The 22,383-nt window shown below is 30.0% G+C and overlaps 1 protein-coding gene across 6 annotated transcripts in view; it reads right to left on the reverse strand.

Moving 5' to 3' along the window:
* Window positions 1-11,325: 11,325 nt before the first annotated feature.
* Window positions 11,326-22,383, reverse strand: part of Tsp26A (Tetraspanin 26A) — a 263,618-nt gene continuing 252,560 nt past the window's right edge. For all 6 annotated transcript variants that reach the window (XM_075365710.1, XM_075365690.1, XM_075365676.1 and 3 more), the window contains one exon: window positions 11,326-12,013. In XM_075365710.1, coding sequence (XP_075221825.1) covers window positions 11,945-12,013 — 69 coding nt within the window. In that variant the 3' untranslated portion in view covers window positions 11,326-11,944. The remainder of the gene's footprint in view (window positions 12,014-22,383) is intronic.

Genomic DNA, 22,383 nt, shown 5'->3' on the forward strand with positions numbered 1-22,383 from the left:
AATCAACTTCTTACTTCATACAGAGCTATGGGATGTAATATGTCTTTGAAAATACATTTCGTGTATTCACATCTGGATTTTTTCCCAGACAACCTCGGAGATGTAAATGACAAACACAGTGAACGTTACCAAGACATTTCGGTGATGGAAAGCCTCTATAAAGGGTAACTAACATGGTAGCCGATTACTATTGGACATTAATTCGGGATGTGCCCGAGACTATTTATAAAAGAAAAGCATCAGCGAAATCATTCTAACACATGTATGGCCGTAGAAAATTATAAATTTTACAGGTTTTAACTATTTTTCCCTTAATTTTTTTTAAGCATAATTTATCTGAAACTAAGGGTGATAGAAAAATTATATTTATAGATCTGTAATGTATGCAAAAAAGTAATTCAAAAATGGTATCACAGTTACAGAAACATTAAAAAAAACTTCTTTTTTTTCAATCAGTGTTATCAGTATGTTCTTTTTGCATGTATAGAAAATTTACGGTTGGTTATACTGATATATCATATCACAATCTTTACAATGTAAACTACATACTCCTTGTTTATTAAAGTTAGAATCATTATTATTCAATGTTTTATTATAATTATTATTAATATGTTTAACTAATTTTTTATTTGTTGTATAAACTGATGTTAAGTTTTTGCAAACTTTGCAATTTTTTTGACTATGGTTAATATTCATTATATAGAAATTTTTTTCAGTTTTTTCAGGCAATAATTTTATCTTGTTTATTATGTTTATTTTATTATTTATTCTTTTATATAATTTATTTGTTGTATTTATATTATATCCATTTGTATGAACAATGTTTTTTAGTTATTTCAATTTACTTGTTTGGAGAAACTTTATCATGTTTTAAATAATTTATGGCTCTATATAAAAGTGCATTAAAAACAGCCATCCTTCTACTGGCTTGATAGGCCAAATATCTTTACAAAAACAGTAAATTCAGTAGCATTTCAATGATTCTAGTTCTCATACAAATGAATCTAAAATTATTAAACCTGTCAAACAACCAATTCTGAGGAAAAGTAGATTTCTTGAAGTTCATGACACTGATTTTGTATCAAGCACTTATTTATCTGATGAAATAAATTGTTTAAATACACCTTATGAATTTTTCAGTTATTTTTTTGATAATGAAATCATAGAAACATTTCTCAACATAGCTCATTGTGCAGTACACAAAAAACACCTGTAAAACCAGTCAAAATTACACCCAATAAGATAAAAACATTTGTTGGCATAACTACAAATTTTACCTGTATTAAAAATGTTAGATACTGTTAGCATCCACTAATTGGTAATACCATTAGTTCAAGAGGCAATTGTTAATAGTTTTAAAACTATAAGGTGTTATATTTATTTAAATGACAATAATAAAATAGTTCCTCAAGGGCAGCCTGGTCTTGACAAACTATTTAAGTTAAGACTAATGCTTGAACACCTTTTGGAAAAGTTTTCTACAGTTCCTGTAGAAGAATCTTTGTAAATTGATGAACAAATGTGCCCCACTAATGCACATCATCATACAAAACAATATTTACGAAATAAGCCTCATTAATATGGGTCCAAGTTATTTGTACTGAGCAGTGTATCTGGTTTTTGGGTGCTAATAGCAATGTTGTAGTGAGACTGGCAAGAATAATCTCAAAAAAATAAAAATCATAAACTTTACCGCAATAACTTTTACATATCAATTCCTTTTTTGGTCTATTTAAAAAAAGGGTATTCTATCCTTGGTCATGGTTGCATCATAATTGAATAACTAACTGCAAGCTTCCTTCAGATGAAGAACTAAAAAAAACAGCCAAGGGGAACTAGTGTTGAATTTGTTGGGAGCGTTGATGGAACTGAAGTCTCCAATTTATCTTGGTGAGACAACAAAGTTGTCATCATTTGTTGAAACCAACCTTTGAAGGATGTTGTGCATTATAATAGAAAAGGTACCTTGTCCAAATGTGATCATGATATATAAAAAACACATGGGTGGAGTGGTCTTAATGAACTGTTTAATTGAGAGAGGATGAATTGTGATGAGAACAAGAAAATGTTATCTTCAGTTGTTCTATCATATGATTGATGTAATTGATATAAATGCTTAGTTATTATACAGGAGAGTTTTAGAAAATAAAGGCACCATAGGAAACAAAAAGCCCTGTCATTATTTGCTTTCAGACTGGAAATAGCTGAAATATTATGTAAAACTGGTGTAAATACAATACCAACTAGAGGTCATCCTAATTCCAGCAAAGAACTGTAAAAGAAAATATTAAAATCTTCAACTAATATAACAGCTGATGTTCATTTTGATAAATATGAACTCTGGCCTGAACATATCAAAAAACAAAAATGTAATATTCCAAATTTTAAAGGATTTACAAGAGTGAAGTGCACAAAGTGTTTAGTTTATTTACGTTTTAATAACAAAAACAATTGTTTTATGAAATATCACACTGTTTAACATATTTAGGTTATTTATTTGTGAAGATAATGTAAAGTGATTTTTTTTTTCCTCTACTCCCCTGGGCCAGACTTGATGGTATTACGCCACCCAGAGGAGTGTCCGTTACTCTAATTAGCCCTCTCCACCTACCGGCAATATACCGGCATGGCAGGTCGGGCTAACCGGTGGCTCTTTTGAGGTTTCTTTCATTTTTGTCCTTTTTGGCACCACACCATACCTCAATGCCGTGGTGTGGCCCAAGGATCTTTTGATATTTTTTTATTCCTACCAAACACACCCAAGGAGTCCTCAGCAGATCATTGAAACCAGCACACCTCAGCATGCTGGTTCTCACTGCTGAGGCTGTCCACCCCACCTAACAAACTAGTACCCCATATTTCTTTCATCTATGTTCTTTTGCTTTAAAACTGTTCTTATGTAATCAGCAACCTTTTTCCATTTTACCTCACTATCAAGCATATAGTCAACTGTTTCCTTCGGCGTTTTCCCTCTAATACCTGCATACTGCCTTAACTCCTGCCATTTGTGGCACAGTGTCAAATGGCTACAGTGTCAAGACAAAACATTAATTAAAGTTTTCAGTCACTGTACACTTCAAATTGTATACAAAGTTTATTGACAGACTGTAATATTTTTTTAATTACTTTTGAATATGTAAATTTTTTGTGTATAGAATTTAGTTTTGTACGACAATATACTTATTGCCACCATTGTGTAATTTGAATATAGTATGAAAATATTGTGCATAAATATCTTTGTTTAGATTATTAAAAGTAAATTGATTTAAATAATTTTTTAAAATTAATTTACCAGATTGTTATCTTTGTGTTTATAAGCAAGAGTAGATATAAAAATAATGTTCAATATATATTTTTTTTATGTTAAGTGATATGCATGTTAAAAGCAAGTTTTTAATAGGGTTTTTAATGAAATATTAAAGTGCTCCAGTGGCCAGTTAACTCCAAAGACTTAAACCGAATTCAAAATCTTTGGGCAACAGTCAAAAAACAACTCTCAGAAATGAAATTTATTGCAAAAAATTGACCTCATTAAAGCAATAATATTAGTATGGTTTCATGATGAAGAAATAAAAAAAAAATGTGAAGTACACTTATTGAATTGATGCTAAATCATGTGATATAAATGAACCAAAGGATTTCTTGCATTTGAAATAAAATAAAATAAGAATAAAAGTGATGAATGACTTTTTTCCAAATATTATATATTCTATGGTGTATATATATATATATACATACATATATATAAAAACCTGAAAAATGTTTAAATTTAATCCAAATAAGTTCATAAAAATAAATGTTATACTGATGTTACTGAATTATATATCAATATGATGTAACAACACAGTCTAAAATTGGTAGCCTAGGATCCTATCATTTACATCTTTTTCAAACATGTTTGCTATTCCACTCTCCAACTCTGAGTACATTATTATACTTAAAAATAGACAAAACTGAAAGAGGGGTAGCCAGCATAGTGACACACTACTTACCCCCTTTCAGGAATCCTCATCCTCTTCTATCTCTGAGATACAAGAGGTGCTCAAAACATTATCTACCTAGTGGTGTTGTAAGTTATGTATTGAGATGTGTTTGATAAGTATATGTAGTTCTTAATGTGTGTGTGCTATAACCTAACTGTGGTTGAATTTCTTTTACACGTGTTGATAAAGTAATCCTCCAAAGTTAGTAATCTGGCTGTGGCAATGGATTTGCAGAAATTGGAGCATTCATAAAGTTTCTCATCAAAGAAGGGAAATGCCCGAACGACATCCATAGCAGGATAGTGATAATGCACCTTCACAACACCAAATAAAATTCTGGTCTAAACAATTTAAGTGGGGCAGGAAATCCATCAAAGATGATTCCTGCAGCAGAAGACCTGTGGAAGCAACCACATCTAACATTTGCCAGAAAGTGGACAGATTGGTTACAGAAGACAGGCATGTTAGGGTTGCAATACTCACTACAGAATGTGGGGGTCTGAAGGAACCATTATAACAATACTTCATGACCATTTACACATGACAAAAGTTAGTTCTCAATGAGTCCCATGAAACCTCGCATCACATCAGAAGCACTGTCATATGCAGTTGAGTGTAAAGAACTTGCAGCTGTGTGAAAGGAATCTTATGGATTTTTTCAGTAGGTTGGTGACTGGTGATGGAACATGGCTTCATTACTAGGTTCCTGAGACCAAACAAGAGTCCACGCAGGGGAAACACAAAAGATCCCCAACACCCAGCCATCGGCTGAGAAGATCATGGCCACAATTTTTTGGGATAGTGAGAAAATTTTGTTGATTGAATACATGGAGCACAAGCGACTACAACTAGTAATATCTATGCTGAGTATCTTCTGAAGCTATGGGTAGCAAAAAAGGAAAATTGGTGAGGGAAGCTAACCAAAAGTGTCTTGTCCTTTTGCATGACAATGATCCAGTTCACTCATCACACGTTGCAAAGCAAACTTTCAGGAGTGTGAATTTCAAGAACTTCCTCACCCTCTCTAGTTCAGAGCTGGCTCCCAGTGATTTTTTCCTGTTCAGAAACCTCAAGAAAAACTTCAGGATAGACCTTTTCACGACGATGATGAACTGAAAGCAGCTGTTTCAGTGTATTTTGAGGAGCATGATACAATTTATTTACTCTCGCATAACCTCTGTGCAGGCTAAATGGAACAAGTGTGTGGAAGTGCAAGGGGCCTATATTAAAAAATGAAAATTACACTATCTCTCCACCAACACTGTTTCTAAGGTAGGTAGATAACTTTTTCAGTGCCTCTTGTAGTTACCATAAATAAATAAAGATCTAAATACAGTTTTGAACTCTAAATTTATTATTTTTGAAGAGTTAAAAATTTTGGGAGGGAAGAGATATATACCTGCCATTTAATTTTAATAAAATTAAAGTGCTATGAGCTCAGCTTCAAATTGTATATAAAAAGGGCACTGAAATTATTGAAAGTAATGAAATGTTTTTTATTATTATTTGTGATAATTGCAAATTATGCTCTACCAAACAAGAAGACAATGTCAGTCATTTTTTAATAGGTTGCCAGTTATTGTCCAATTTTCACTTCAAATATCTAAATTATTATTTATTTTGTGAGAATAGTGTAATTAATCATTTGGAGTCTTGTTAAGCATATGAAATTTCATATCCTTTTTATTCTGCTTTTTGAAGCATTAAAAATTAAAAAAGTTATTGCAAGAGTATATTATTTGATTATTTCTTAATAATTAGTTATTTAATCTGTTCAGTTATTAAAATTACTACAACTTTTTTTGTTTGAAAGATGAGAAAAAATGAGTAAAATAATGAATGAAAAGCAAATTGTACATTTGTAATTTTTCAGGGTAATTAATATTGGTACATAAAATGTATTTGTATTTGTAAATTTAATAATTTAGTTTTGTAGTCATCTTTATCAAAATATTTTTGTTTCTGTTTCAGTTTGTTTAACACTACTGTGTATGTTACAAAACTTTTTGCAATAAGAATAAACATTTTCTAAAAGCAACAGTTTTATTATTGGAATGGAGATCAGCTACTCTGTTGATCTCCATGGTAGAATAATAGTGTGTCTTCCTTTCATCCAAAGGTTCTGAGTTTGAGTTCTAGTTAGGCATGACATTTATCACATGCTACAAAATGTATTATCATCTATCATTAACTGTTATTGGACCCTGTTGTTTCGGTATTAATAAATAAATTATTATATGAACCAAATGCATATAAATATCCATTCATCTAAAAATTACACTGTTATAGTTTTATATCAATCAGTTTGTGTTCTGTGTTTTTTGCATTGCAGTTCAAGAAAAACTTCAATAAATAGTCCAGATGTTTGGCACCAATTTAAAAAAAAAGTATTTTGTATGTTCTTATTTACAGGAAATTATACTGAAGAAAACCAAATGTTACTCTCAAAGAAGTATTTGCTAAAAGAAAAAATACAATGCAACTTGTTATCAGTACAAATGGTGCAAAAGCTAAATCAAAATGTTGCAACTAACAGTTAAATACAAGGACCTTTGTTTTCATTACTGTGAAAGATAGTATACATAAAAACAGGTTTTATAAAAGAAGGATCATATGACTAGAATTTGTAACAAGTTGTAATAAATTAATCACAATTTAAAATGGTAATGATGAAAACTTATCATATCTGTCAAGAGAAGAAGAACAAGATGTGATATATTATGTATTATATATTGTATATATTTTTTAATAAATTTTATTTTTTTCTATATATTAAACTAAAAGACAGCATGATATAAGATCATTGTAAAAATATAGGGTCTTCATAAAAGAATGGTGGGGTTTGAACATGGATTAAATGAAAACAAAAATACTTACATTTGAAGTTGTTTATTTTTCAAATTTGTCATCTCAAATTTTTTTTACATTACAAATAAATTTCAATATGTGCACCATTAGTCACTCTGCAAATGTCCAATCGATATTTAGTTTCTGCCCTTACCCAAATTAACATATCTTCTGTTATGGTTATAATTGATTCAATTATCTTAAACGTAGGAAACACTTGACTGACACTAAGTTTAAAAAATCTGATGTGGACACGATATAACTTCCATCTACACTTATTAAATTACATATACACATTTTTTTCTGCACTTCATTTAACCTATTTTATTTAAAAGTGAGATACGATCCTCCAATTCTTTAATAAAATGGAGAGTTACACAATTGCTGAAATATTAGTTTTTATTAACATCAAATATTTATACAATTATTAATTCAACAATCTTACAAGAAATATTAGGATAGAATAAAAGTCCCTTTATTACACGTATTACAAGATCAGTATTATTCTTATCTTTGTGAGTTGCTGATTAACAAAAGTTTCAGATTTCTGGTGTGTCGTATAAATAAAAGTTAATAATAATTAAACTATTCCTTTTAGTGAACTGTATACTGGTTACAAATGTTAATTTCGACCTTACAGTGTAAAAATTCAATTGCTATTATTTGGTGAATAATCAAAAATGAAAAAGAAACAATCATACAGGAAAAAGAAAGATAACATGAAGAAACAATCTCAAAAAAACAAGAAGAAGATGAATATGAAGAGGAAAAAATGTTAAGAACAAGGGAAGAATAAAAAAAAATTAAGAGAACATAATAAATATAAAAAGGAAGAAAATCTTAAAACCAAGGAAAGAATAAAAAGAATAAGAGATGATAAATATAAAGAGGAAGAAAATGTTAAAACCAAAGACAGAATAAAAAGGAAGAAAATACATTTATACATTTATTATTAATAAATAAATATGTTTAAATTAAAAAGAAGGAGATGAAGTCAGATTCGAACCAATGTGCACTTCCCTTGTAAGATTCAAGTATTTCATTAATTAAAATTTTATTTGGCCATAACTCTGGAACCAATGAAAAAACATACCACTTATGATATATTGTTGAAAAGCTCTCAATGAGAGTGTATTCCTGCAGTTCAAATCCAAATGTTTTGGGGGTTTTGGGCTTTTTTGGTTCAGTCGATTGGAATCAAAAGGGGAGGTGCACAATTAGATGTTACAACAGTTCTAAATCCAAAATTTCAACATTTTATGGCTAATCGTTTTTGAGTTATGCGAGTTATACATCATGCTAAAACTAGTCAAAATGGATATTTCAATTGAAATCTTAAAACCAAAATTTTTTACGATCACAATACTTCCTTTATTTCATACAAGGAAATAAAAAAGATCAGATGACTGTCTGATTTTTGAGATGGAGTTCGAGAAGGGGGTATTTTCTTGTTTTACTTTTTTTTAGGAAATAATATAACACCCCTATTGTAATAATAGTTTTTTTTGTACAGTACATATTTCCTTAATTAAGTTATTGAAAAGAATTTTGATTTAAAAAAAAATTAAATATCTATTCCTAATTGAAATAATCATTATAGAAAAATTTACTAATAACCAAATTACTATTAGTTGAAAAGGGCACAAATTAGATTTAGTGCCAATTAACTAATGTTTTCCATTATTTAATGTTACCAAATATCAGATACTATAAACACAACGGTAGTAAGTAACCTAATGCAGATACCAGTTTAAGAATGATTAGTAATTCTAAAAAATAACAAACATCCATTGGTAGGCTTACAAAGGAAATGAGGAGTGAAGTGGTTAACTTGTTGCTTTTTTCAGTGAGCTGAATATATACTACAGTTAAATCTTTCTATAACATATTCAAAGGGACCCAGAATTTTCACTGTTATAAAGAAATTTCTGTTGCAGAGAGAGGGGAATAAAAAAATAGATAATTGCAAGTTTTCAGCCAGAAGTGGTGTTTTTTGACCCATTTAACATCATACCTAACTATAACAACTCCATAAAATTTTATTTTTTAATTTAAATTTACTTGTAATTTGTTTAAAGGCTATGGCATTATAATAACATACTTTGATAACAATTAAACATGTTTATTGTGTGAAAAAATATGAACTCACTTACCTTTAAGTCAGGTACAAAAACTGTAGTTATTCACAAACATGTAACACTTAGGTAAATACACTAACACACTATAAAAATATCAAAGAAGTAAAAAATGAAAAACAAAACTTGATTTTATTCACATACATAAGAAGATTTTTAAATACACACAAATTACAAAAAATTTTAGTTACCCATAAGTTTTAAAGTTAAAAATTTCACTTGTATTAGTCAGTTTCAATGAATATTTATTCTTGTTTAAAGTAGCTGGTAATTTTTAATTGTTTACGTTTCAATTGTAAAGAACATGTCTTCTCTTTTTCCTTCAATGTTCAGAACCTGCCACCTAAATAGTCATCAACATTGTGATAGCTGAAATATGTAGAAACAAGATGAACAGCAACAAGAGCTTCTCTATTGGAAGGTGGTATTATCTCTGGTTATGTTACATTCTCTTCCTCACTTTCTTTGTTATAATTTGGAGCAATTATATTCTCTATTTTTGCAACATCTTCCAACGGCACCGATGTAGTCAAGTAATCATTGATGCTTACCTAAACATTCAAATCCTTTTCTACAAGTGATTGCGGCATTTTATCCAATCAAAGTGCAGAATATCATCTTCTAAATCACAGCTGAAATTATTATTTTCAGCATGTACAACAAAGCCAGCACTTCGGAATATATTTTTATTGTTGCTTCAGTCGCATTTTTGCATGCTTTTTGCAGCAGACTTACTGAATGATACAGACTGAATTTTTCTTTGTACTGAGTCTATTTCTTCAATAAGCCTACACCATATTTTCTTTCTGTAGTAACCTTTGGGTCTTTTACTATTGCAATACTTCATTGGTAGAGTTTTTATAATTTTAAGGCAGCTCGGTTTTACTGATGTACTGATAATGAACAAAGGATGTTTCTCAGTCCCTGTCATATTAGCACAGACAGAAACAGTGATGTGTTGTTTTGAGAGTTTTCTGGCTATACATTTTTCTCCATTGAATTTTAATTCTTATCAGAGAGTGCATTAAAAAAATGTCCTGCTTCCTTAGCACTGAACATGACTTCTTCCTTATAACTATTACATTTTCTAGGTCACACAGTTTTCAACATCATTCGTAGCATTCAAATCAAAATCTTTCACTTCACTGTAAATTTAGTGAAAGAAATGTTGTTGCTTAAATTTTTCTAGCCAACCATTAGAAGCTTTAAAATTATTGTCACCTAAACTTTGAACAGAGTTCAGCCTGGGTTCATAACAGGGAACTGTTTATTTGAAAATTTAAACTTTGTTTTGATTAATTTGTTTAATTTGTTCAAAGTTTTTTTGAAGCTTTTTAAAATTAGTTCCTTCACTGCAATCTAACTGAATTTTGTGTTTATTTTTCCATACTGTGCCTACTGATGAGCACACTAAATTAAACTTCTGAGCAACACCAACTGGTTTAACACCTTTCTCTAATTCAAGAATGACTTCCATTTTTTCTTACAACAAGATTTTATGCTAAGACCAGATGGTTGAAAAAAATAATCTTTGGCTTGAATAATAAAAAAACTGTAAACTGTAAAGACTGTTACACTAATTTAACAGGAAAGACAATCTATTAACAAATACCACACAGAAATCTAAAACGCACACTCAGTGTTCTAAACAAAAACAACTGGCCAGGCCTGACCCACATAACTTCAATTGTTGTGAAGTGTTATGTTTTTCCAGGAAAAAGTGAGAATGGTGGGAAATGCTGAATGCTGATCGCCCATGCTTTGCTGTAAAATACTGAGAATCTAGGCCTATATACTATTGCATTCCGTAGTACAAGAGGCCTACTACCTTCCATGGTTCAGCACTGACTCTCTTCACAAGGTAAATGTCAAAGACCCTTTTAACAGTATGTCCTTATACTATACACTTGTAAAATTTTACAAATACTTCATTTCATGCAAAAAAAATAGACAGCTTGACACAACAGGCAGTCACATTAAAGCTGTTATAAGGAGATTACTGGGTTTCATCAGCCGAAATAAAGATATAAAAATACTACACTTTAGCATAGCAAAGAAAAATGCAACAGGGAGGTTTGACTGTATTTTATTTTAGAATGCAAACTCTGAAATGCAGGTTGTATTCAATTCAGGCATACAGATGATACCTTCTCTCTTTTAAACAGTTACTGGGTATATAAAGAAGTATCATGGAGAAGTCACATTATTACACTCAGCGACAGAAATACTGACCTATACTATTTGTACCCCAGTTGTTTTATATGCATCACAGCTGAATTAAACACAAGGACAGATAAGTAGAATAAAAATTGATGAACTATGTGAACATACATAATATACAATGTAAAAAAAGCCACAAATTAGTAAAAATGTATCTTTTTATTACAATTAGAGTTTTTCACAATTTTTGTCAGTATAATCTCTTGTATGAAAAATATTTAATACAAAGTTGTTAATATTTAATTAATCTTTATTATAAAGCGGTTGTCATTTTTTTTTTTATAGCAGTATACAAAATATCAAATATTTCACACCAATTGTCATGGAATTAAAAATTACTATCAAGCAAAATATGATTTCCTAATTTTATATTTTTTGTCTTTTAAATTTGATATATATTCACTAAATATGCATTTAATCATAATTGAACACATTCAATGATTAGATTACTTAAATTAATACAGTACAATATTTTATAATACATAACACAAAAATAATACGCCTACATCATGTGATTTGAGGACACCATGCAACATACTTCAGGTATGGTAACAAACCACATTACTATTATTAACATTATAATTATTGAGATCCCAATTAATTGAATCACATCACTCACTTATTCTTAATTCACTGTTAGTGTTTATTTCAGTCAATTTGTTAAAATGTCAACATGCATGCATGACTATAAAACATAAAACATCAGTTTCAGTTCTTCTGCCAGAATATACACTAAACTTCCACAGGAATCCTTAATTGTCAATGCCACTTTGCCTTCTGCGCAAAGATATCTGCTCTCAAGTTCTGGGCGAAACAGATTCCTAGAATCTATAAAAAAATAGTATTAAATATACAGATATCAAAAATATATAAATAAAAATATTATTTGACTACTTAAATTATCAGAGAAAATAATTACATGCTAGGTAGGTTTACTGATCAAAATATTGCACAACTCATAAAAAAAAATACAAAGAAATTGTAGACAAGGCATTAAAATAAAATTATAACTAACATCTTAGGGAATATCATCTTGAAATACATGTAAAATTAAAATAAGGATAAGGATAAAGTAATTAGAGCCTTATTAACAGTAAATAAGCCACAGAGAGTATATCTCTGAACCAAATATTTTTTTTTTTAGTGCATTTTCTTAACAAATATCTATTTCTTAACAATATCATTAATTTTTTCAGTTTTAATAAATTGGGTTACAATGATATTATAAAGTTCAATAGTTACATAAATTTATATACTTTTTACATTAATGCTGTAGGTTATTTACCTGAGAAAAATTGGATAATAAAATTGGTGAATTTATCACTTTGTGCACATATATGTGTATAAAATTAATGTAATATAATTTTGAATGAAATTCCTTTAATTTATTTATTCATTTTAAATAAATAGTCTCTAAGAGTGATTCTCACCCTCTTTAACTCCATGACCCCCAAAAAGTAAGAAAAATATATAATGAATATTTCACAACTCCCCCACCCCAACTCATTAAAACCTAGTTAAAATTATTTTCATTGAAAATAATAATAATTGAGGTTTTGCTTTTTTTAGTATGCAGTCAAATGGTGAAACTGTTATTTTTTCAGTTAGATTCTTATGCAAAGTGGACAAATTTGTGAATAAACAAAGTGAACCATTTTCGGTTAGTGAATTGATTGGTAAAAAGATAATCTTATACAATGACAATTAATTAAATTATGGTTTTACCTCATTGGATGGAAAGAAACAGGATGTGATAAAAACATTTTATTAATGATATACAAAAGTTCATGCTTTCATTAAGAAGCTTGGTATCTGGATTATCCGTCTTCAAAGCAAAAATTTTGATATATTTCCACTCACTTCCGATTATATTGAGAAAAATTTGGATGAAGAAGATACTATTATTTACCGCAGTTTGGATAGCATGAAGATGCATTTGTATGAGCTAAAAGTTCAGTTGGGGAAGTATTTCCTGAAAGATAAAAATGATTTCTCAAAGGGGTGGATACTGAATCAATTTGGTATAAACATTGTTGCAGCTACTAAGTTATCATTTTAGATTCACAACCAGCTCATCGAAGTGCTTGCAGATAATACATTGCAACTAGAATTCACATCTGAAGATTTAAATATGTTTTGGTTTGATGCATTAAAAATATTAATCCCTTTCAACATGTCTTACCTCTGTTTTTCACCTGTGGTTGCGCGAAAAACTAATATAGGAATCATCTTTATCACTTGAAAACAAGTGCTTTTGTGTTTCTAGCACCCAGAATCCATTTATGAAGAAACTTTTAAATGAAAAAGAAATGTAACCATCTCATTAACTTATTTTCTTTACATGTGTAATAAATAATTTTTTTTTTCTCATAAAATGATTTCATTATTGTTTATGTGTAAAGCTGTAGGCTAATATTGTGACCCCCTTTCATATTACAGTGATGCCCAGGTTGAGAAACGCTGGACTATAACATGCTCTATCACACCAGACTAATAAAAATAGAAAAATGAGCAAGATTTTATATTTTACATGCACAAACAAGTTATAATAATAAACATAAAAATAACATGTGATTTCACACTAAGTTATCCATAAGAAATAAGTGATTTCATTGTAAGTACAATTATCCTACATACTTTACCCTTTATTTTTTTTAGTATTTTTTTTGTACTATTTACACATAAAAACTACAAAACTTTATTTTGTAAGCTTGGATTAATAGAAGAATACAATTACCTTTGCCTCAAAGTGTGGTTCTGATTAGATTTATATTTTGGAATTACAATACTATCAGACTGGGGTATTTTTACGAGAGTATAAAGTTATTTTACCATTCTCTTTAACAAAAAATTATTTTATACCCATTTTTAAAAGCTTACATTCAGAAATGTGAACTGGAGATTTGACAAATAAATTCTTTTATATCTAAAGCTATTTACAAGATAATCATTTTAATAATAGACATTACTGTATAATTTCAGAATGCAAATTACAAACTATCTGCAGTGGCTAGAAATAAATGAAAAGTGTGAGAAAAATATTAAGTGACTATTGAAAGTAAAAATAAGAAAAGTTGTAAGTAAAGAAGAGAGCTCTATTTTTTATTATTAAGTTAAGCAAATTGGATATTCTTATGATATCAAAAATGTATTGTAATTTATGAATGATTCTTAATATCCTTAACTTAATAAAGATTGTTTTTATTTGTTTTGGACAAATTGAAAACTTATACTAAAATTGTTAAATTCTGTGAACTTATGAATTTCCCACCTTGATAAGATGTTTATATTACCTATAACTGAATTTAAAACAAGATTCACAGATGCCAATCAATCCTGTTATATTACTAAATGAATACTTTTCCACTACTTACATAATTCATTGAGACTTTTTTCAATTGTTCTACAATGAAGTAGTCAATCTTCAATACATATATATATATATATATATATATACTCACTAGTCTATTACAAAAAGAGTTAATACCAAAACTAACAAAATTAAAGTAACTGAGAATAATCAAAATGGATGCAGTAGAGATGTACTAATTTATGCTCATTTTGATGTACTGGTCTGATAACAATAATAATACATGGTATTATTCATGTCAGCCGACATTCTGCGTTTCACCATTCACCTTGTATTGATAAAAAAAAAATGTTTTTATCAAGTGATATAGATATTTTAAAAATCTGTTATGATTCTTAGCAGCATTTTTTCCAGCAGCCACTTGCTGCATTTGGTACAAGGAAACAATGAACTAGAGAAGGTACTGGTGACAGTGATTGGTTTCAATTAAACAATAATTTTAGGTATATTTTTTCCAACACTACCTAAAACAAATTTTAGCCAAATAAAGCTATATTAATTAACCTCGCATAAGTAATTAATTATGTGATTACAGAACACAATATTAAAATCACATTTAAAACAGGCTTATTTTAATTAGATGTTTCATGTGACAAATGATTTCTACACATTTAATCCTGCTCATAAAATGTACTCTATTTTCTGCTCAGAACAGAAGAGCTAAAAGCTAATTACCTTAGGTAAAAGCTTAACAAACATTATTCTATCACAATAATTAAAAGATTTAATTCATGAAGGCAAAGGCAGATGAACAGTCATTTGTCTTGACTGACATCTGTTTAAATGAAATTATTTGATCCTTTATGAAAATAAAAATTTATTCTTCAACTTGGCTTCAAAATTTGTAGTTCTGACTATATCACTGAATATAATCATGTATTATGAAATTTGTATGGTTATTTTTCTTACTGAATATGTAATAAATTTGTATTAGTATTTATTTTGGCAATGCTATGCAACAGATGGGATGAAGATAAACAACTTTATTCTGAATTATGTAGCTCATTGGTATGCATCACTACTCAAATTGAATATTTTTTTTTAATAACTACTGTATTTTAATGTTACTGATTATTAATAAACTGAGTTTATATAATCTTGTTTGGTTATTCTAATGTAGTAGCAGAGCATGGTTATATAAATGAAAAGTGTGAAAATATAATAAGTGGCTATTGAAAGAAAAAAGAAGAAAAGTTATAAAAAAAGAAGAAACCTCTATATTTTATTATTACTGATTTTTTTTCATCCTCCAATGGACTATAAAAAAAGACACATTGACATAACAAAATGATTTTATTACTAAAAATTGAGTAGTGTCTAACTTATTTTTCTACATAATCACCAAAACAATTGAGGCATTTGTCGTATCGTGACATCAGCTTTCCAATGTTCTCTTCAAAGAAGTTTACCGTCAGTGAGATAAGGTACAGCTTGACAGCGGTAGCAAAGTGTTGTCCACTCAACCATGTTTTCAAATTCAAAAGATGGGAAAATCGCTAGGTGCAGTGGTCTGGACTATACAATGGGTGGTCGAAAACTTCCCATTTGAATTGTTTGAGTTTGCATCACACTGGCACAATGCTGTCATATATTGTCATGGATCAAAACCACACCAGAAGAGAACATGCCTCTTCATTTGTTCTGGATCACTCTGTGGAGGCAACATAAAGATTCACAATAAACTTCCTTTGTTATTGTTGTCCTCTGCTCCATAAAGTCCACCAAAAAGACACCTTTATGATCCCAAAAAAATTTAGCCATTGTTTTTCTGTTGCTCAGTGTCTGTTTGAACTTCTTTGGCTTGTTTAGAGAAGAATTGTGCATGCACTACTTAGACTGTTCTTTGGTTTTGGATTGTCATACTGGCTCCAAATCTCATCACCAGTAACAATAGACTTTAAAAACTCTTCCCCCTTATTATTGCAACGTGATAATGTGAGAAACATTAAGGCTGATGCCTTTCGTTGCATTTTGTGATTGTCACTCATTATTTTTGGGATCCAACGTGTACACAGTTTCCAATATCCTAGGTCTTTAGTCACAGTTGTTTACAGAAAAGACCTTGAAATTTCTGAGATTTCTGCAGAAAGTTCACTTATCATAAACCTTCATTTGTTGCGAAGAAAATCAACACGCTTAACCAGGTGTATAGTAGTGACAGACTTGTGTCCTTGCCCACCTTCATCATGGATGTTCGTTTGCCCTTCTTTAAATTTTCTACACCATTCCTGTACACTACCATAACTCATAACGCACACTAGGCTCATTCTGTGTTGGATTTCAGCAGCACTACGTCCTTCTGCTTGCAGAAAGCGTATCATATTCCACAACTCACACTTGGCAGGAGCATCGATCATAGCAGCCATGTTCAATTGCCCATGGTTCTAATGCAATGTACCCAGCAATGGCAGAGATTGCAGTGGGGGTGCAATTGCATTGCACGCAGACCTGGCTCTACCTATCTCTTGTTCACTTAGATGCATGATTGGAGCTTGAAAAAAAAAACAGCCTTCGTAAGTTATGCAAAATAGCGTACATGAAACTTGATGATATCATGATGCCAAATTTTAATGGGACTGACAAACTGGAAAAAAAATTCTGAAATTTTTTGTTTAAAAATTGTGAAGATATTACTACAAGAGAAAAAGGAGATAAAGATAATATTGTTGTGTGGAAAGCAGCTGATATTAAAGCTACAAATTACATCTATAATGCCATTTCCAATAAACAACTCGAATATATCAGTGAACTGGTTCAACATAAAAATATGAAAAGGTTTGATGAAATATATTTGAAAGAATCTATGGCATTAAAATAATATTTAGAAATAATCTTGAAATTAAACTGAAAAATTTTTCAGAAGTGATGTTATTTTTTATGAATTCTAGAAAACAATAAATGAGCTCAAAGAGGCTGGTGCAAAAATCATCAAACAAGTGTAACTAAAATTCATATTGAATGCATTTCCACCAGCTTACATAGGAGTTTTAAATAACTTGAATATTCAATAAGTAAAATAAGGTTGAAATCAATTGAAGAAAAAATTAAATGGAACAAACCACAGGTTTTTCCTAAGTGATTTTTCTATAGAATCGAATGGAAAATGTTTTCATTGTGATAAAGTCATTCATCTGAAAAAAGATTGTTATCATCTGCATGAAACTAGACAACAAGAATATTGTGGACAAAACTGAGGATCATCATGCAGCCGAGGAAATTGACGAGATGGAAACAGTCGAGGTACAACAAACTGATAAATGAATAATCAAGATCACGAAAGGGAACTTTGGGTCAACAGACCCGTACACCTGGTGATCAACAGCCAACATGTCCAAACATTAGGAGAACAACTACACAACCTGAAAAGGCTCAGACCTCAAACCAGAGGTAACTCTCTTACAGCACACATCAAGTCAGCATGCACCTGACGTATCAAGGCGTTGATTGTAGTCACAAAGCTGCTTGTGACCATACATTGCAACTAAGAGTGTAGTTAGCATACACACACCCACCGCGGAGTGACGATCAACCCGCAAGAGCACGCCAGACAATAGTGGGCTAGAGTGAAACAAGCTTCCCTCAATCTTAAAGGCATGCATCTGCAAAATGGAAGCAGACCTCGCTGACACTAAGCGGCATCACTACCACTAAGAGTCTGACACCATTGCTGGGGCACCAGTAGGCTTCCCCATTCCCTTAACACTAATGTTAGCCAGGTTCCTAGGCAGCATTTGATGAATAACTACTGAGGGTGCAATTTCCTAAAAAGACTGCGACAGAGATTCTTTTATTACTTATGTAAATACATCCGAGATTAATAACGGTAATAAAAATAAATTAAGTAAGAATCTGAAAAACTGATACTCGATAGTGGTTGCACTAATCATATGTAAACAATGATAACTTTTTTGATGAATATATAGTTTTGGGAAAATTAATCAATATAAAATTAGGAGAAGGTCGTATGATAACTGCCACAAAAATAGGCAAAATAAATACAGTATTATAAGCTTATGGTAATAAGAGTAAAGTGACTGTTATGTAAAATAAATGACACAAAATTTAATAAGCTATTCTAAAATAACAATGAAAAATACAGTATAAGGCATGGTTCAAAAGTAACAGCCGATGAGTTACAAATAGCGATTGGGAACACAAATTGTTTTGTACATACGCAGTAGCTTTAACTGGCCTGTTGGACATGTAATTGCTATATTGTCATCAGTTCATTGTGTTTGCCTTTGTGAAATAGTGTGTTAAAATGAGTGCGATAATAACAAATCCCACCAGTTTTGAAGCTCAAACATTGATTAGATTTCTAAACACAAGAAGACATAATGCTGCTGAAATTCACCATCAGTTGTGTGAAACATATGGACCTATCGCAATGAGTGAAGGAAAAGTGAGTGTCATGAGTTTAGGGAAGGCAGTTCAAATGCTCACCATGAAGAGAGAAGCAGCAGGCCTAGTGTTCAGACTGATCTCACTTAATGTGTGAATGCAAAAGTGAGAGAAAATCATTGCTTTACTATTAGCAATTTTTCTCTAGAATTTCCATAAGTTTCAAAGACAACAATGTTGAAAATTGTGACTGATACTCTAGGCTATTGTAAATTGTGTGCACGTTGGGTGGTGAAAATGTTGACAAATGCTCACAAAGGTCACAGAATGACATCTGTACGTGCTTTTCTTGACTGCTTTAATCAAGGAAGACAATATTTTTTTCCCATATTGTCACTGGTAATGAAATGTGGATTTCCTATGTCAATGCTGAAGTGAAACAAAAATTCATGCAAAGGCAACATTCTGGTTCACCTAAACTAAAAAATTCTCAAACAAGCCCAGTTATGAAGAAAAATCATGGCAACTGTATTTTGGGACCAAAATGGTGTGCTTTTGATTGATTTTATGGAATCTGGAATATCATCAAATCACAAGTCTATTGTGAAACACTTTTTAAAATGCATTGTGCTATTCAAAACTGACAATGGGGAATGCTGAGATCAGGAAATGTTCTTCTTCACGATAACAAATGTTCACACACATCTACATGCACATCAGAAACAATATAAAAATTTGGATAGAAAATTTTTTATATCTCCTTACAGTCTTGATCTCGCACCCAGTGACTACCATCACATCTTACAACTCAGAAACTGGTTATCCTCTCAACAATTTGAGGAAAGTGAAGAGTTGAAAATCTCAGTGCAAAAGTGGTTACAATCCCAGGAGGTGGAATTTTATGTTGTAGGTTTGAAGAAGCTTGTTTCATGATATCAAAAGTGTTTGGAACAAAATGGTGATTATGTAGAAAAATAAAGAAAATTGTAAGTGATTGAAACTATTAACAGATTTTTCATTTTTTCAACTGTTCTCATTTTGTTACTGATCAGCCCTTAGTTATGAACCGTGCCTGTATCACCGTCAGTATCACGTGGCAATGTTTCTAAAATTTATAATAAAGAAAAAGAATTAATAGTTATTACTAGAATGGAAGATTATTTATATCATATGATGAGTTATGTTATTTGTAAATAGAATAAAAGAATAAATAAAAGTTTATTAAACAATGAAAGTAAAATTAAATTGGCTTTAAAAGAAAAATGGTGTCTTATATTAGGACATATACATTTTAACTATTTAAATACTTTATTCAAAATTATTATTTGGTGTACAAAAAAAAATAGAATCAGAATATGTAAAATGTGAATTGTATAAAAATTAAAATGCATAACTTACCTTTTGAAAATAACGGAAAATGAGCCAAAGAAATTTTAGAAATTATTCATACAGATTTAAATAGGCCCCATGCAACAATAGGTAATTATGGTGAAAAATACTTTTTATCATTCGTAGACAATTATAGTAAACTAACAAAAGTTTATTGCATTAAATTAAAATCTGAATTAAAGACTGAAGTTTGTAATTGTTTAATAGATTATGTCGATGTAATAGAAAATTTGACTGGTAAAAGAGAAAAAACGTTATATGTGATAACAGTAAAGAATATTTAAATGCAAATGATTATCAGTTTATTAGAAGGAAGGGTATACATATGATTCCATGCCCAACTTATAATCATGAGTCAAATGGTGTAACAGAAAGAAACAACAAACCAATTATACAAATGGTTAGGTGTTTCTTGGCTGCAGCAAACGTTAATAATATTTATTGGCCAGAAGTGATTAAAACAGCAGCTTACTTGAAAAATAGAACTACAGCTAACACTATTATTCAATATTAAAGCCAAGTTTTTAAAATTGTATGGGAGTCCAGTTTTTGTAAAATTACCACATCAATTAAGAGAATCTCCAAATGGGATTATAAAGTGAAATTAGGAATATTGTTAGAATATATAGAAGTAGGCTACTGAATTTTAGTAAATAACAAAGTAATGAATGCAGGACATGTTGATATAATAGAAGAGAATATAACTTACATAGGTTTTAAAGACAATGAAATTAATGATAAAAATGAAAAAAACAAATTAAAAATCTGATTCAAGTAGTGAGTTTGAAGAAAATAAATCTAATAATGAAAATGAGAAAGAACCTAGATGGTTAGTGAGAGAATGACAGCTAAATAGTATGTATGTAAATGATGATTTTGTATTTAGTTACGTGTATGTTAATTTTTGTGATGTAATTGTACCAAATACATCTGAGGAGGCATTGTTAACCAATGAAGCAGAAAACTGGAAAAAAGCTATGAATAGTGAAATAGAAAGCTTAAATAAAATATAACTTGGAAACTAATTGAAACTTGAAAAGATAAAAAAGTTATTGATGGAAAATGAGTTTTTACCAAGAAACATAAAAATGGATTCAAAACCACATTAATAGCCATTGGATTTCAACAGGAAGAACAGGTAGATGATATTTATTCACCAATAGTAAAAATACTAACTTTAACATTTTGTATGTGTTATGTGTTATTGTTAAAATAGTTTCAATGTTGATCCAATGGATGTAGAAACAATCTTTTTAAATGGAAAAATAATCTTCGAAGTTTATGTTAAACAATCAGTAGTTTATGACGATGGTACAAATAGAGTCTTTAGAATTAAGGCCAAATTAGGTTGTTTTTAAAGTTTTTGTATGATTTAAGAGAAAGTTCCAGATCTTAGTATGAATATTTTTATAAATTCATGGAACTACTAGGTTTCAAGAGAAGTAACTATGATAATTGTTTACACGGCAACAATAATGAAGTTGAACCTATTATATTTTAATATTTGTGGATGACTAATTGATAAGCAGTAAAGCTGTAGTTATTGATCAGATCAGTTATAAAAAGGCTATAGTTTAGATCAGTAAAAGATTTCTTTCCATTCATTCTTCCACAGTCTGGATACAACCTTTTTCATAGATGATTTTGCCCACATCATGATTCTCTTATCATAAATGTTAACTGATTCTTGGCCACCATCAGAATTCTTTGATCATTAACATAAATCCGGTATATATCTAATAAAGCCAATTTCTGTGACATTCAATAAAAGAATCCTTCATTTAACTCATGATCTCTGAGTAAATTTTATAACATGCACTTCAGCAGCAAGTCACAACATTCTATGTTCATTTTAAATGGTAAAGTCTAAGTAACCACATTAACCATAAATATAAAAAACTAAAAGGTTTATGAAAGAATACATAAATGAAAAAAGAACAATAACAAAAGATATTTAAATAAAAAAAAAAATACATTAGCAGTAAAGATTAGACTAAGATTAATGAAGTTAAAACAAAGTTATGAGAATGTTTTGAAATGAAAGATATGGGAAAAGTAATGAATTACACAGGAATAAGTTGTTGCCACATATATGCTG

This window comes from Lycorma delicatula, chromosome 1 (genome assembly GCF_047948215.1).
Source record: "Lycorma delicatula isolate Av1 chromosome 1, ASM4794821v1, whole genome shotgun sequence".
NCBI classification, from domain to species: Eukaryota; Metazoa; Arthropoda; class Insecta; order Hemiptera; family Fulgoridae; genus Lycorma; species Lycorma delicatula.